At 45.0% G+C, this 16,620-nt stretch overlaps 4 protein-coding genes across 4 annotated transcripts; all 4 read left to right on the top strand.

Moving 5' to 3' along the window:
• Positions 1–1,604: 1,604 nt before the first annotated feature.
• On the top strand, positions 1,605–2,760 carry LOC121136428 (THO complex subunit 4-like). The gene has a single exon (XM_040736826.1). It carries the CDS (start codon positions 1,656–1,658, stop codon positions 2,421–2,423), a length of 768 nt encoding a protein of 255 aa, XP_040592760.1. The 5' UTR covers positions 1,605–1,655; the 3' UTR covers positions 2,424–2,760.
• A 2,542-nt stretch (positions 2,761–5,302) lies between these two features.
• LOC121136432 (THO complex subunit 4-like) lies at positions 5,303–6,112 on the top strand. Its single transcript, XM_040736830.1, is given in 2 exon segments — positions 5,303–5,589; positions 5,591–6,112. Coding segments are annotated over 2 exon segments (768 nt in total). The 5' UTR covers positions 5,303–5,343.
• A 2,900-nt stretch (positions 6,113–9,012) lies between these two features.
• On the top strand, positions 9,013–10,135 carry LOC121136431 (THO complex subunit 4-like). Its single transcript, XM_040736829.1, is given in 2 exon segments — positions 9,013–9,276; positions 9,278–10,135. Coding segments are annotated over 2 exon segments (768 nt in total). The 5' UTR covers positions 9,013–9,030; the 3' UTR covers positions 9,800–10,135.
• Positions 10,136–12,665: 2,530 nt separating this feature from the next.
• LOC121136429 (THO complex subunit 4-like) lies at positions 12,666–13,643 on the top strand. Its single transcript, XM_040736827.1, has one exon. The coding sequence runs from the start codon at positions 12,717–12,719 to the stop codon at positions 13,482–13,484; it is 768 nt and encodes a 255-aa protein (XP_040592761.1). The 5' UTR covers positions 12,666–12,716; the 3' UTR covers positions 13,485–13,643.
• Positions 13,644–16,620: the final 2,977 nt, after the last annotated feature.

The raw sequence follows: 16,620 nt of genomic DNA, 5'->3' as shown, positions 1-16,620 counted from the left end.
TCTTGCAGCCTTCAGGTTATCATGCAGGGCAGACCATTTTTATGGTTCATAATTTTCATACCTGGGAAGGGCTGTTGACTTTATGTTGGGGGAAGTCTTGTGTCTTTGTCAATAAAGAACTGTTGACCAATAGCGAACCAAGATAGCTGGGACTAGGAGTCCAGAGGACTCTGGGAAGTAGAAACACAGAAGTTAAGATATAAGACCATGGGGTAAGACGCCCGGAAAGTTCTCCGGTAAGAGAAATACTTAGATTATCCATTATGGGATAAATACTTAAGTCAGGGCTAGCCAGTAAGAAACATACAAGGCCAACAGCTTCATAGTTAATATAGCCTCCTGTGTGTTTATTTGGGCCTGATGCGGCTCTGGAACCAGGCTGGTGGGAAGGCTTCCCTTTAGAGCCTTAAAAGTTTACAGATTGCCTTATGATACCAAGGAAGCTAGTCCCCATGGGGGAGGCTTTAAATTCTTGTCCACATCAAGACTCCTGGCTCTGAGACAGGGTTTTTCTGTATTGTTTTGGAGGCTCTCGGACCAGCCTGGTCTCGTCCTCACAGACATCCGCCTGCCTCTAGCTCCCGAGTGCTGGGATTAAAGGCGTGTGCCACCAGCGCCCAGATAAACCAAGCATTTGAAATGAGGAAATGCTCAAGGCCACCACGCACTACAACAGATTGAATTATCCTCAGAGAAACTGAGCTCACACCTTTAATCCCAGCAATGAGGAGGTGGAGACAGAAGGGGTGTGGCTTGGCAGAGCGAGGTATTTAAGGCAGGAAGAGAGCCAGCTCACCCCATTCAGCCTGAGGATTGCTAGACACCATTTCTCTTCCTTTGTGCCTGAGGATTCACGAGAGGTAAGAAGTCACACTGGGGATTGGGACTTTGATTCTCCGACCTTTCAGCATTAACTCTGATTACTGACTCTGGGTTTACTAAGACAAATTAGTATTCTGGCTACACAACCTTTAGTTTTACTTTGTGTTTTGTTAAACCCCAGTAATATCACTGTGGACTTTTACATGATGAGGGTCAATGTCTGCAGCTTCCTTACAGTGCTTTGTACTCTGAAATGATGTCCTAGGATTGCAACAGTCTAGCATCTGTGGGTGAGAACAGCTTGATTGAATTCACATCCTAAATTAGCATTTTTGAGTTCCATGCGCATAGTTGTAAACACTAACATTTAACATTGAAAAATTTCCCCAGCAGTAATTTTTCAGCTGAGAAATATGCACTGTCAAGTAGATATAGCATTCTAAAAAGTATTTTGACAGATTTGTGGAAAACAACTTTTATCCCATCATTGGTGAGGCAAAGACAGCTGGATGTCAGGGAGATACAGGCTATCCCTTCACTATATTGATTTCTACTTCAACCTGTGCTTCGTGGTGAGAATATTTCTCTGACGAAAAAAAGAAAAGGAGAAAAAGAAATTTGTATTTTTGTGCTGGGTCCTTAAAGTCGCACTCTTGAGCCTGTTTCATGGTACCAGGCCACAGTATTTTCCCAGTTATTAAAGGAGTTTTAAACAAGGTGGTCTTGACACAGGTCTGCAATCCAATTGTTCAGTATTGTCCTGGTGTCTGATTCCAGGGTTTTAAACACGAATTAGATTCCCGGAGACCACGAGTTCTGATTCCGAGACCAAAATGGCCGACAAAATGGATATGTCTTTGGATGACATCATTAAGCTGAACCGGAGCCAGCAAGGCAGTCGCGGCAAAGGCCAGGGCTGGAGCAGGGCCGGCTACCAGGGCCGCCACGGTGGTGCCATGCAGGCCCCTGTGTGGGGGAATCGACGCAGCAGGTCTCTGAAGAACCGGCCTACCATGAGTGGTGGCTCTGCCGGAGGAGGCAGGAACAGGCCGGCTCCCTACAGCAGGCCTATACAACTCTCCAACAACGGGCAGCATGACCTATTCGACAGTCACTTCCGTGGTGGAGCCAGCATGGAGATGGGCGGAAAGCTGTTTGTGTCAAACCTTGACTGCGGGGTGTCAGACGCGGATATTCAGGAACTCTTCTCAGAGTTTGGAACACTGAAGACAGCAGCTGTGCACTATGATTGCTCTGGACGTAGTTTAGGGACAGCACATGTGCACTTTCTACAGAAGGCAGATGCTCTGAAGGCTATGAAACAGTACGATGGTGTCCCTTTAGATGGCCGCCCAATGAACATTCAGCTTGTCTCATCGCAGACTGACTCACAAGGAAAACCTGCACAGAGAATAAACAGAGGTGCCATGAGGAGAAACCATGGCTCAGGGTGTTTTGGTGGTGGCCTCATCCGGAGAGGGACCCGTGGAGGCAGCCCTGGAAGAGGTAGAGCTACGAGCAGGAACTCAAAGCAGCATCTTTCTGTCGAGCAGTTGGATGCACAGCTGGATGAGTACCATGCACAGATGGACACCAGTTGAACAGCCGGGCATATCCACAGAAATGACAGGACCCAGAAGCTTTGTCCGTAATCCCTCGAGGGGGGTTTGAAAACTGGACTGTGAGGACAATGGTGGATTTCTTTTTGTTTGTCTCTCTCTGTCTTTTTTCCCTGTTTTCAAATGGGATCTAAAAACACATGTAAAGGCTTTTTTCCCCTCCTTTTCTAATACGGAAACAGACCTGTTTTGTACCGAGTTATGTTGGCGATCAGTTTTACTGGTTACTGTTGTGCAGAAGGAGGCATATTCACCTTTGCCATAATAAACTAGACTTGTGTGTAGGAAAGAAAATAAAAAGAGAATTCTGGCTACAAAACCTACTGTGTTTTAGTTTGTTGTGAACTGCCACCTAGTGGTGAGACTGTGTAATTCCCACAAGAGGAGGGTCAATGCCTGCAGCCTGCTCAGGGGGATTGTTACAGAGAATGGATGTGGCAGAGTTGCAGCAGTCTGCTTTTTGTGGGTGAGAACAGTTTGCTTGCTGTCTCCCTTGCTCCTCCTGAGGGTTTCTTGGAAAAATACTTGTTAAGTGTAATTCTCTCAGGCAGATTTTCATAAAATTTGGTCTATAGTAAATTAAGTAATTCATTTTGTGTGCTTTTGTGATCCCAAATATTCAGTTCCATGTCTGCTCCTGAGGTTTGACTGGGTAGTGATTGGAAGTGGCATTCCAGTTACAGTCACTGAAGGTGGTTTGTAGTTATTTTCAGTGCTATGCCTGTTTATGTCAAATGGGGAATCACTTGAAGGGGCCTATATCTTTCACAACTTGAGTACAGTTCTGTGTTAACAATCCAGGTACTTTCCTTCTGAATGATCTCTTGCTCATGTTGGGGGCAATTAATCCCCCAGATCTGCTCACCTGCGGAGCCAGACAAAAAGTCCTAGAAAGTAGAGAGGGGGGAGATAGTAGTGAATGATCCAGTGGGATACATTCAGTTTTCCCGCATTCTGTTTTACTGGAAATATTTCTATAGGCTTCCACTGAGAAAGATCTCAGAATTATCCCGCTATAGCTATGACAAGACTTTCTACATAAGAATTGGTACTAGTTGGAAAATCCATCTTATATGAATAATCATGTGAGCCATGCCTAGTATATTTAGGTTCTACTTCAAGATATATCCTTGCCTAACGCTCAGAAATAGGCTAGGCTTTCAGTTCCAGAAATGAATTTCCTGTGGTTGAGTCCTCCTTAAGTCCAATTATAAGCTGTTTGTTACCACCAATGTATGTGTGCTGCTCTTGCAGCCTTCAGGTTATCATGCAGGGCAGACCATTTTTATGGTTCATAATTTCCATACCTGGGAAGGGCTGTTGACTTTATGTTGGGGGAAGTCTGGTGTCTTTGTCAATAAAGAACTGTTGACCAACAGCGAACCAAGGTAGCTGGGACTAGGAGTCCAGAGGACTCTGGGGAGTAGAAACACAGAAGTTAAGATATAAGACCATGGGGTAAGACGCCCGGAAAGTTCGCCGGTAAGAGAAATACTTAGATTATCCATTATGGGATAAATACTTAAGTCAGGGCTAGCCAGTAAGAAACATACAAGGCCAACAGCTTCATAGTTAATATAGCCTCCTGTGTGCTCATTTGGGCCTGATGCGGCCCTGGAACCAGGCTGGTGGGAAGGCTTCCCTTTAGAGCCTTAAAAGTTTACAGATTGCCTTATGATTCCAAGGAAGCTAGTCCCCATGGGGGAGGCTTTAAATTCTTGTCCACATCAAGACGCCTGGCTCTGAGGCAGGGTTTTTCTGTATTGTTTTAGAGGCTCTCGGACCAGCCTGGTCTCGTCCTCACAGACATCCGCCTGCCTCTAGCTCCCGAGTGCTGGGATTAAAGGCGTGTGCCACCAGCGCCCAGATAAACCAAGCATTTGAAATGAGGAAATGCTCAAGGCCACCACGCACTACAACAGATTGAATTATCCTCAGAGAAACTGAGCTCACACCTTTAATCCCAGCAATGAGGAGGTGGAGACAGAAGGGGTGTGGCTTGGCAGAGCGAGGTATTTAAGGCAGGAAGAGAGCCAGCTCACCACATTCAGCCTGAGGATTGCTAGACACCATTTCTCTTCCTTTGTGCCTGAGGATTCACGAGAGGTAAGAAGTCACACTGGGGATTGGGACTTTGATTCTCCGACCTTTCAGCATTAACTCTGATTACTGACTCTGGGTTTACTAAGACAAATTAGTATTCTGGCTACACAACCTTTAGTTTTACTTTGTGTTTTGTTAAACCCCAGTAATATCACTGTGGACTTTTACATGATGAGGGTCAATGTCTGCAGCTTCCTTACAGTGCTTTGTACTCTGAAATGATGTCCTAGGATTGCGAGCAGTCTAGCATCTGTGGGTGAGAACAGCTTGATTGAATTCACATCCTAAATTAGCATTTTTGAGTTCCATGCGCATAGTTGTAAACACTAACGTTTAACATTGAAAAATTTCCCCAGCGGTAATTTTTCAGCTGAGAAATATGCACTGTCAAGTAGATACAGCATTCTAAAAAGTATTTTGACAGATTTGTGGAAAACAACTTTTATCCCATCATTGGTGAGGCAAAGACAGCTGGATGTCAGGGAGATACAGGCTATCCCTTCACTATATTGATTTCTACTTCAACCTGTGCTTCGTGGTGAGAATATTTCTCTGACGAAAAAAAGAAAAGGAGAAAAAGAAATTTGTATTTTTGTGCTGGGTCCTTAAAGTCGCACTCTTGAGCCTGTTTCATGGTACCAGGCCACAGTATTTTCCCAGTTATTAAAGGAGTTTTAAACAAGGTGGTCTTGACACAGGTCTGCAATCCAATTGTTCAGTATTGTCCTGGTGTCTGATTCCAGGGTTTTAAACACGAATTAGATTTCCGGAGACCACGAGTTCTGATTCCGAGACCAAAATGGCCGACAAAATGGATATGTCTTTGGATGACATCATTAAGCTGAACCGGAGCCAGCAAGGCAGTCGCGGCAAAGGCCAGGGCTGGAGCAGGGCCGGCTACCAGGGCCGCCACGGTGGTGCCATGCAGGCCCCTGTGTGGGGGAATCGACGCAGCAGGTCTCTGAAGAACCGGCCTACCATGAGTGGTGGCTCTGCCGGAGGAGGCAGGAAGAGGCCGGCTCCCTACAGCAGGCCTATACAACTCTCCAACAACGTGGCAGCATGACCTATTCGACAGTCACTTCCGTGGTGGAGCCAGCATGGAGATGGGCGGAAAGCTGTTTGTGTCAAACCTTGACTGCGGGGTGTCAGACGCGGATATTCAGGAACTCTTCTCAGAGTTTGGAACACTGAAGACAGCAGCTGTGCACTATGATTGCTCTGGACGTAGTTTAGGGACAGCACATGTGCACTTTCTACAGAAGGCAGATGCTCTGAAGGCTATGAAACAGTACGATGGTGTCCCTTTAGATGGCCGCCCAATGAACATTCAGCTTGTCTCATCGCAGACTGACTCACAAGGAAAACCTGCACAGAGAATAAACAGAGGTGCCATGAGGAGAAACCATGGCTCAGGGTGTTTTGGTGGTGGCCTCATCCGGAGAGGGACCCGTGGAGGCAGCCCTGGAAGAGGTAGAGCTACGAGCAGGAACTCAAAGCAGCATCTTTCTGTCGAGCAGTTGGATGCACAGCTGGATGAGTACCATGCACAGATGGACACCAGTTGAACAGCCGGGCATATCCACAGAAATGACAGGACCCAGAAGCTTTGTCCGTAATCCCTCGAGGGGGTTTGAAAACTGGACTGTGAGGACAATGGTGGATTTCTTTTTGTTTGTCTCTCTCTGTCATTTTTCCCTGTTTTCAAATGGGATCTAAAAACACATGTAAAGGCTTTTTTCCCCTCCTTTTCTAATACGGAAACAGACCTGTTTTGTACCGAGTTATGTTGGCGATCAGTTTTACTGGTTACTGTTGTGCAGAAGGAGGCATATTCACCTTTGCCATAATAAACTAGACTTGTGTGTAGGAAAGAAAATAAAAAGAGAATTCTGGCTACAAAACCTACTGTGTTTGAGTTTGTTGTGAACTGCCACCTAGTGGTGAGACTGTGTAATTCCCACAAGAGGAGGGTCAATGCCTGCAGCCTGCTCAGGGGGATTGTTACAGAGAATGGATGTGGCAGAGTTGCAGCAGTCTGCTTTTTGTGGGTGAGAACAGTTTGCTTGCTGTCTCCCTTGCTCCTCCTGAGGGTTTCTTGGAAAAATACTTGTTAAGTGTAATTCTCTCAGGCAGATTTTCATAAAATTTGGTCTATAGTAAATTAAGTAATTCATTTTGTGTGCTTTTGTGATCCCAAATATTCAGTTCCATTTCTGCTCCTGAGGTTTGACTGGGTAGTGATTGGAAGTGGCATTCCAGTTACAGTCACTGAAGGTGGTTTGTAGTTATTTTCAGTGCTATGCCTGTTTATGTCAAATGGGGAATCACTTGAAGGGGCCTATATCTTTCACAACTTGAGTACAGTTCTGTGTTAACAATCCAGGTACTTCCCTTCTGAATGATCTCTTGCTCATGTTGGGGGCAATTAATCCCCCAGATCTGCTCACCTGCGGAGCCAGACAAAAAGTCCTAGAAAGTAGAGAGGGGGGAGATAGTAGTGAATGATCCAGTGGGATACATTCAGTTTTCCCGCATTCTGTTTTACTGGAAATATTTCTATAGGCTTCCACTGAGAAAGATCTCAGAATTATCCCGCTATAGCTATGACAAGACTTTCTACATAAGAATTGGTACTAGTTGGAAAATCCATCTTATATGAATAATCATGTGAGCCATGCATAGTATATTTAGGTTCTACTTCAAGATATATCCTTGCCTAATGCTCAGAAATAGGCTAGGCTTTCAGTTCCAGAAATGAATTTCCTGTGGTTGAGTCCTCCTTAAGTCCAATTATAAGCTGTTGGTTACCACCAATGTATGTGTGCTGCTCTTGCAGCCTTCAGGTTATCATGCAGGGCAGACCATTTTTATGGTTCATAATTTTCATACCTGGGAAGGGCTGTTGACTTTATGTTGGGGGAAGTCTTGTGTCTTTGTCAATAAAGAACTGTTGACCAATAGCGAACCAAGATAGCTGGGACTAGGAGTCCAGAGGACTCTGGGAAGTAGAAACACCGATGTTAAGATATAAGACCATGGGGTAAGACGCCCGGAAAGTTCTCCGGTAAGAGAAATACTTAGATTATCCATTATGGGATAAATACTTAAGTCAGGGCTAGCCAGTAAGAAACATACAAGGCCAACAGCTTCATAGTTGATATAGCCTCCTGTGTGTTTATTTGGGCCTGATGCGGCTCTGGAACCAGGCTGGAGGGAAGGCTTCCCTTTAGAGCTTTAAAAGTTTACAGATTGCCTTATGATACCAAGGAAGCTAGTCCCCATGGGGGAGGCTTTAAATTCTTGTCCACATCAAGACTCCTGGCTCTGAGACAGGGTTTTTCTGTATTGTTTTGGAGGCTCTCGGACCAGCCTGGTCTCGTCCTCACAGACATCCGCCTGCCTCTAGCTCCCGAGTGCTGGGATTAAAGGCGTGTGCCACCACCGCCCAGATACACCAAGCATTTGAAATGAGGAAATGCTCAAGGCCACCAAGCACTACAACAGATTGAATTATCCTCAGAGAAACTGAGCTCACACCTTTAATCCCAGCACTGAGGAGGTGGAGACAGAAGGGGTGTGGCTTGGCAGAGGGAGGTATTTAAGGCAGGAAGAGAGCCAGCTCACCCCATTCAGCCTGAGGATTGCTAGACACCATTTCTCCTCCTTTGTACCTGAGGATTCACGAGAGGTAAGAAGTCACACTGGGGATTGGGACTTTGATTCTCCGACCTTTCAGCATTAACTCTGATTTCTGACTCTGGGTTTACTAAGACTAATTGGTATTCTGGCTACACAACCTGTTGTTTTACTTTGTGTTTTGTTAAACCCCAGTAATATAACTGTGGACTTTTAAATGATGAGGGTCAATGTCTGCAGCTTCCTTACAGTGCTTTGTACTCTGAAATGATGTCCTAGGATTGCAGCAGTCTAGCATCTGTGGGTGAGAACAGCTTGTTTGAATTCACATCCAAAATGAGCATTTTTGAGTCCCATGCGCATAGTTGCAAACACTAACATTTAACATTGAAAATTTTCCCCAGCAGTAATTTTTCAACTGAGAAATATGCACTGTCAAGTAAATATAGCATTCTAAAAAGTATTTTGACAGATTTGTGGAAAACAACTTTTATCCCACCATTGGTGTGGCAAAGACAGCTGGATGTCAGGGAGATACAGGCTATCCCTTCACTATATTGATTTCTACTTCAACCTGTGTTTCTTGGTGAGAATATTTCTCTGACCAAAAAAGAAAAGGAGAAAAAGAAATTTGTATTTTTGTGCTGGGTCCTTAAAGTCGCACTCTTGAGCCTGTTTCATGGTACCAGGCCACAGTATTTTCCCAGTTAGAAAAGGAGTTTTAAACAAGGTGGTGTTGACACAGGTCTGCAATCCAATTTGTTCAGTATTGTCCTGGTATCTGATTCCAGGGTTTTAAACACGAATTAGATTTCAGGAGACCACGAGTTCTGATTCCGAGACCAAAATGGCCGACAAAATGGATATGTCTTTGGATGACATCATTAAGCTGAACCGGAGCCAGCAAGGCAGTCGCGGCAAAGGCCAGGGCTGGAGCAGGGCCGGCTACCAGGGCCGCCACGGTGGTGCCATGCAGGCCCCTGTGTGGGGGAATCGACGCAGCAGGTCTCTGAAGAACCGGCCTACCATGAGTGGTGGCTCTGCCGGAGGAGGCAGGAACAGGCCGGCTCCCTACAGCAGGCCTATACAACTCTCCAACAACGTGGCAGCATGACCTATTCGACAGTCACTTCCGTGGTGGAGCCAGCATGGAGATGGGCGGAAAGCTGTTTGTGTCAAACCTTGACTGCGGGGTGTCAGACGCGGATATTCAGGAACTCTTCTCAGAGTTTGGAACACTGAAGACAGCAGCTGTGCACTATGATTGCTCTGGACGTAGTTTAGGGACAGCACATGTGCACTTTCTACAGAAGGCAGATGCTCTGAAGGCTATGAAACAGTACGATGGTGTCCCTTTAGATGGCCGCCCAATGAACATTCAGCTTGTCTCATCGCAGACTGACTCACAAAGAAAACCTGCACAGAGAATAAACAGAGGTGCCATGAGGAGAAACCATGGCTCAGGGTGTTTTGGTGGTGGCCTCATCCGGAGAGGGACCCGTGGAGGCAGCCCTGGAAGAGGTAGAGCTACGAGCAGGAACTCAAAGCAGCATCTTTCTGTCGAGCAGTTGGATGCACAGCTGGATGAGTACAATGCACAGATGGACACCAGTTGAACAGCCGGGCATATCCACAGAAATGACAGGACCCAGAAGCTTTGTCCGTAATCCCTCGAGGGGGTTTGAAAACTGGACTGTGAGGACAATGGTGGATTTCTTTTTGTTTGTCTCTCTCTGTCTTTTTTCCCTGTTTTCAAATGGGATCTAAAAACACATGTAAAGGCTTTTTTTCCCTCCTTTTCTAATACGGAAACAGACCTGTTTTGTACCGAGTTATGTTGGCGATCAGTTTTACTGGTTACTGTTGTGCAGAAGGAGGCATATTCACCTTTGCCATAATAAACTAGACTTGTGTGTAGGAAAGAAAATAAAAAGAGAATTCTGGCTACAAAACCTACTGTGTTTTAGTTTGTTGTGAACTGCCACCTAGTGGTGAGACTGTGTAATTCCCACAAGAGGAGGGTCAATGCCTGCAGCCTGCTCAGGGGGATTGTTACAGAGAATGGATGTGGCAGAGTTGCAGCAGTCTGCTTTTTGTGGGTGAGAACAGTTTGCTTGCTGTCTCCCTTGCTCCTCCTGAGGGTTTCTTGGAAAAATACTTGTTAAGTGTAATTCTCTCAGGCAGATTTTCATTAAATTTGGTCTATAGTAAATTAAGTAATTCATTTTGTGTGCTTTTGTGATCCCAAATATTCAGTTCCATTTCTGCTCCTGAGGTTTGACTGGGTAGTGATTGGAAGTGGCATTCCAGTTACAGTCACTGAAGGTGGTTTGTAGTTATTTTCAGTGCTATGCCTGTTTATGTCAAATGGGGAATCACTTGAAGGGGCCTATATCTTTCACAACTTGAGTACAGTTCTGTGTTAACAATCCAGGTACTTCCCTTCTGAATGATCTCTTGCTCATGTTGGGGGCAATTAATCCCCCAGATCTGCTCACCTGCGGAGCCAGACAAAAAGTCCTAGAAAGTAGAGAGGGGGGAGATAGTAGTGAATGATCCAGTGGGATACATTCAGTTTTCCCGCATTCTGTTTTACTGGAAATATTTCTATAGGCTTCCACTGAGAAAGATCTCAGAATTATCCCGCTATAGCTATGACAAGACTTTCTACATAAGAATTGGTACTAGTTGGAAAATCCATCTTATATGAATAATCATGTGAGCCATGCCTAGTATATTTAGGTTCTACTTCAAGATATATCCTTGCCTAATGCTCAGAAATAGGCTAGGCTTTCAGTTCCAGAAATGAATTTCCTGTGGTTGAGTCCTCCTTAAGTCCAATTATAAGCTGTTGGTTACCACCAATGTATGTGTGCTGCTCTTGCAGCCTTCAGGTTATCATGCAGGGCAGACCATTTTTATGGTTCATAATTTTCATACCTGGGAAGGGCTGTTGACTTTATGTTGGGGGAAGTCTTGTGTCTTTGTCAATAAAGAACTGTTGACCAATAGCGAACCAAGATAGCTGGGACTAGGAGTCCAGAGGACTCTGGGAAGTAGAAACACAGAAGTTAAGATATAAGACCATGGGGTAAGACGCCCGGAAAGTTCTCCGGTAAGAGAAATACTTAGATTATCCATTATGGGATAAATACTTAAGTCAGGGCTAGCCAGTAAGAAACATACAAGGCCAACAGCTTCATAGTTAATATAGCCTCCTGTGTGTTTATTTGGGCCTGATGCGGCTCTGGAACCAGGCTGGTGGGAAGGCTTCCCTTTAGAGCTTTAAAAGTTTACAGATTGCCTTATGATACCAAGGAAGCTAGTCCCCATGGGGGAGGCTTTAAATTCTTGTCCACATCAAGACGCCTGGCTCTGAGGCAGGGTTTTTCTGTATTGTTTTGGAGGCTCTCGGACCAGCCTGGTCTCGTCCTCACAGACATCCGCCTGCCTCTAGCTCCCGAGTGCTGGGATTAAAGGCGTGTGCCACCAGCGCCCAGATAAACCAAGCATTTGAAATGAGGAAATGCTCAAGGCCACCACGCACTACAACAGATTGAATTATCCTCAGAGAAACTGAGCTCACACCTTTAATCCCAGCAATGAGGAGGTGGAGACAGAAGGGGTGTGGCTTGGCAGAGCGAGGTATTTAAGGCAGGAAGAGAGCCAGCTCACCCCATTCAGCCTGAGGATTGCTAGACACCATTTCTCTTCCTTTGTGCCTGAGGATTCACGAGAGGTAAGAAGTCACACTGGGGATTGGGACTTTGATTCTCCGACCTTTCAGCATTAACTCTGATTACTGACTCTGGGTTTACTAAGACAAATTAGTATTCTGGCTACACAACCTTTAGTTTTACTTTGTGTTTTGTTAAACCCCAGTAATATCACTGTGGACTTTTACATGATGAGGGTCAATGTCTGCAGCTTCCTTACAGTGCTTTGTACTCTGAAATGATGTCCTAGGATTGCAACAGTCTAGCATCTGTGGGTGAGAACAGCTTGATTGAATTCACATCCTAAATTAGCATTTTTGAGTTCCATGCGCATAGTTGTAAACACTAACATTTAACATTGAAAAATTTCCCCAGCAGTAATTTTTCAGCTGAGAAATATGCACTGTCAAGTAGATATAGCATTCTAAAAAGTATTTTGACAGATTTGTGGAAAACAACTTTTATCCCATCATTGGTGAGGCAAAGACAGCTGGATGTCAGGGAGATACAGGCTATCCCTTCACTATATTGATTTCCACTTCAACCTGTGCTTCGTGGTGAGAATATTTCTCTGACAAAAAAAGAAAAGGAGAAAAAGAAATTTGTATTTTTGTGCTGGGTCCTTAAAGTCGCACTCTTGAGCCTGTTTCATGGTACCAGGCCACAGTATTTTCCCAGTTATTAAAGGAGTTTTAAACAAGGTGGTCTTGACACAGGTCTGCAATCCAATTGTTCAGTATTGTCCTGGTATCTGATTCCAGGGTTTTAAACACGAATTAGATTCCCGGAGACCACGAGTTCTGATTCCGAGACCAAAATGGCCGACAAAATGGATATGTCTTTGGATGACATCATTAAGCTGAACCGGAGCCAGCAAGGCAGTCGCGGCAAAGGCCAGGGCTGGAGCAGGGCCGGCTACCAGGGCCGCCACGGTGGTGCCATGCAGGCCCCTGTGTGGGGGAATCGACGCAGCAGGTCTCTGAAGAACCGGCCTACCATGAGTGGTGGCTCTGCCGGAGGAGGCAGGAACAGGCCGGCTCCCTACAGCAGGCCTATACAACTCTCCAACAAGGGGCAGCATGACCTATTCGACAGTCACTTCCGTGGTGGAGCCAGCATGGAGATGGGCGGAAAGCTGTTTGTGTCAAACCTTGACTGCGGGGTGTCAGACGCGGATATTCAGGAACTCTTCTCAGAGTTTGGAACACTGAAGACAGCAGCTGTGCACTATGATTGCTCTGGACGTAGTTTAGGGACAGCACATGTGCACTTTCTACAGAAGGCAGATGCTCTGAAGGCTATGAAACAGTACGATGGTGTCCCTTTAGATGGCCGCCCAATGAACATTCAGCTTGTCTCATCGCAGACTGACTCACAAGGAAAACCTGCACAGAGAATAAACAGAGGTGCCATGAGGAGAAACCATGGCTCAGGGTGTTTTGGTGGTGGCCTCATCCGGAGAGGGACCCGTGGAGGCAGCCCTGGAAGAGGTAGAGCTACGAGCAGGAACTCAAAGCAGCATCTTTCTGTCGAGCAGTTGGATGCACAGCTGGATGAGTACAATGCACAGATGGACACCAGTTGAACAGCCGGGCATATCCACAGAAATGACAGGACCCAGAAGCTTTGTCCGTAATCCCTCGAGGGGGTTTGAAAACTGGACTGTGAGGACAATGGTGGATTTCTTTTTGTTTGTCTCTCTCTGTCTTTTTTCCCTGTTTTCAAATGGGATCTAAAAACACATGTAAAGGCTTTTTTCCCTCCTTTTCTAATACGGAAACAGACCTGTTTTGTACCGAGTTATGTTGGCGATCAGTTTTACTGGTTACTGTTGTGCAGAAGGAGGCATATTCACCTTTGCCATAATAAACTAGACTTGTGTGTAGGAAAGAAAATAAAAAGAGAATTCTGGCTACAAAACCTACTGTGTTTTAGTTTGTTGTGAACTGCCACCTAGTGGTGAGACTGTGTAATTCCCACAAGAGGAGGGTCAATGCCTGCAGCCTGCTCAGGGGGATTGTTACAGAGAATGGATGTGGCAGAGTTGCAGCAGTCTGCTTTTTGTGGGTGAGAACAGTTTGCTTGCTGTCTCCCTTGCTCCTCCTGAGGGTTTCTTGGAAAAATACTTGTTAAGTGTAATTCTCTCAGGCAGATTTTCATTAAATTTGGTCTATAGTAAATTAAGTAATTCATTTTGTGTGCTTTTGTGATCCCAAATATTCAGTTCCATGTCTGCTCCTGAGGTTTGACTGGGTAGTGATTGGAAGTGGCATTCCAGTTACAGTCACTGAAGGTGGTTTGTAGTTATTTTCAGTGCTATGCCTGTTTATGTCAAATGGGGAATCACTTGAAGGGGCCTATATCTTTCACAACTTGAGTACAGTTCTGTGTTAACAATCCAGGTACTTTCCTTCTGAATGATCTCTTGCTCATGTTGGGGGCAATTAATCCCCCAGATCTGCTCACCTGCGGAGCCAGACAAAAAGTCCTAGAAAGTAGAGAGGGGGGAGATAGTAGTGAATGATCCAGTGGGATACATTCAGTTTTCCCGCATTCTGTTTTACTGGAAATATTTCTATAGGCTTCCACTGAGAAAGATCTCAGAATTATCCCGCTATAGCTATGACAAGACTTTCTACATAAGAATTGGTACTAGTTGGAAAATCCATCTTATATGAATAATCATGTGAGCCATGCCTAGTATATTTAGGTTCTACTTCAAGATATATCCTTGCCTAATGCTCAGAAATAGGCTAGGCTTTCAGTTCCAGAAATGAATTTCCTGTGGTTGAGTCCTCCTTAAGTCCAATTATAAGCTGTTTGTTACCACCAATGTATGTGTGCTGCTCTTGCAGCCTTCAGGTTATCATGCAGGGCAGACCATTTTTATGGTTCATAATTTTCATACCTGGGAAGGGCTGTTGACTTTATGTTGGGGGAAGTCTGGTGTCTTTGTCAATAAAGAACTGTTGACCAATAGCGAACCAAGATAGCTGGGACTAGGAGTCCAGAGGACTCTGGGAAGTAGAAACACAGAAGTTAAGATATAAGACCATGGGGTAAGACGCCCGGAAAGTTCTCCGGTAAGAGAAATACTTAGATTATCCATTATGGGATAAATACTTAAGTCAGGGCTAGCCAGGAAGAAACATACAAGGCCAACAGCTTCATAGTTGATATAGCCTCCTGTGTGTTTATTTGGGCCTGATGCGGCTCTGGAACCAGGCTGAGGGAAGGCTTCCCTTTAGAGCTTTAAAAGTTTACAGATTGGGGAGTCCAGGGAAGCGGCAGTTCTTCCAGCAGCATCAGGTAAACAGGCCGGCTTCCGGCCTGTCCTCCAGTGCCTGCAGATCGCCTGGGACCTGCACAGAGCTCCCAATCCTGGCGGGAGCCAAGCACCCAGACCCCAGGTCTTCTCTCCCACCAACGAGACCAGGAAACCAGAGGACCCAGGGAGACCAGGGGAGTAGCTGTTCTGGATCATGTACAACAGGACCCAGCATAGGGTCCAGGGGACCAGGTAAGAGGATAAGCGCCCCAGATTCCTGTTCTTCTTCTCCACCCACGGGACCAGCATTCGGACAAGGAATAGAAGAACCACCAGATTATTGGACTTGCTAGCACCCACCAAAAGGGAACTCTGGTCCCCAGACCAGTAATCGGCTCTTTCTGCACCCACTAGAAGAAGAGATGGGAAAGAGACAATACAAAAACACAGTCAGCAACAGAAAAACAAATATGACACCGCCAGATTCTAGAGACTCCACACCAGCAAGACCCCAACATTCCAATGCGGACGAAACAGAAGAGAACGACCTTAAAAGCACTTTCATGATAATGATAGAGGCCCTAAAAGAGGATATTGGAAAATCCCTCAAAGAAATGGAAGAAAAACAAACCAAAAAAGGCCGAAAATGGAAGAAGAAATGAAGCAAAAAATGCAAGAAATGGAAGAAAAAACAAAGCAAAAATGCAAAGAATTGGAAGAAGAATCATACCAAAAAAGGCAGGAAATGGAAGAAGAAACAAAGCAAAAAATGCAAGAAATGGTAGAAAAAACAAAGCAAAAAATGAAAAAAATGGAAGAAGAAACAAACCAAAAAAGGCAGGAAATGAAAGAAGAAACAAAGCACAAAATGCGAGAAATGGAAACAAAAAACAAACCAGAAAAGGCAACAAACGGACGAACAGATAAACAGAAAATTGCAAGAAGCAATGCAAACACTGCAAGGGTTGAAAACTGAAATAGAGTCATTAAAAAAACACAATCTGAAGAAAGGCAGAAAATAGAAAAGCTGGACAAACAGACAGGCACTACCAATACAAGCATTACCAACAGAATAGAAGAGATGGAAGAGAGAATCTCAAGTGTTGAAGATACGCTAGGAGAAATGGATTTATCAACCAAAGAAAACCTTAAATCCAACAAATCCTTAACACAAAACATCCAGGAAATATGGGACACCATGAAAAGACCAAACCTAAGAATAATAGGTATAGAAGAAGGAGAAGAAATCCAGCTCAAAGGGGCAGAAGGCATATTCAACAAAATCATAGAAGAAAACTTTCCCAACCTTAAGAAAGACATGCCAATGAAGGTACAAGAAGCCTACAGAACACCAAATAGAGTGGACCACAAAAAAATCCCCTCGCCACATAATAATCAAGACCCCAAACATACAGAATAAAGAAAGAATATTAAGAGCAGCTAAGGAAAAAGC

This window comes from Mesocricetus auratus, unplaced genomic scaffold (assembly GCF_017639785.1).
Source record: "Mesocricetus auratus isolate SY011 unplaced genomic scaffold, BCM_Maur_2.0 Super-Scaffold_100120, whole genome shotgun sequence".
In the NCBI taxonomy this organism is placed as follows: Eukaryota; Metazoa; Chordata; class Mammalia; order Rodentia; family Cricetidae; genus Mesocricetus; species Mesocricetus auratus.
Note: the sequence above shows the minus strand (reverse complement) of the source record. Positions and strands in the feature narration are given on the sequence as shown.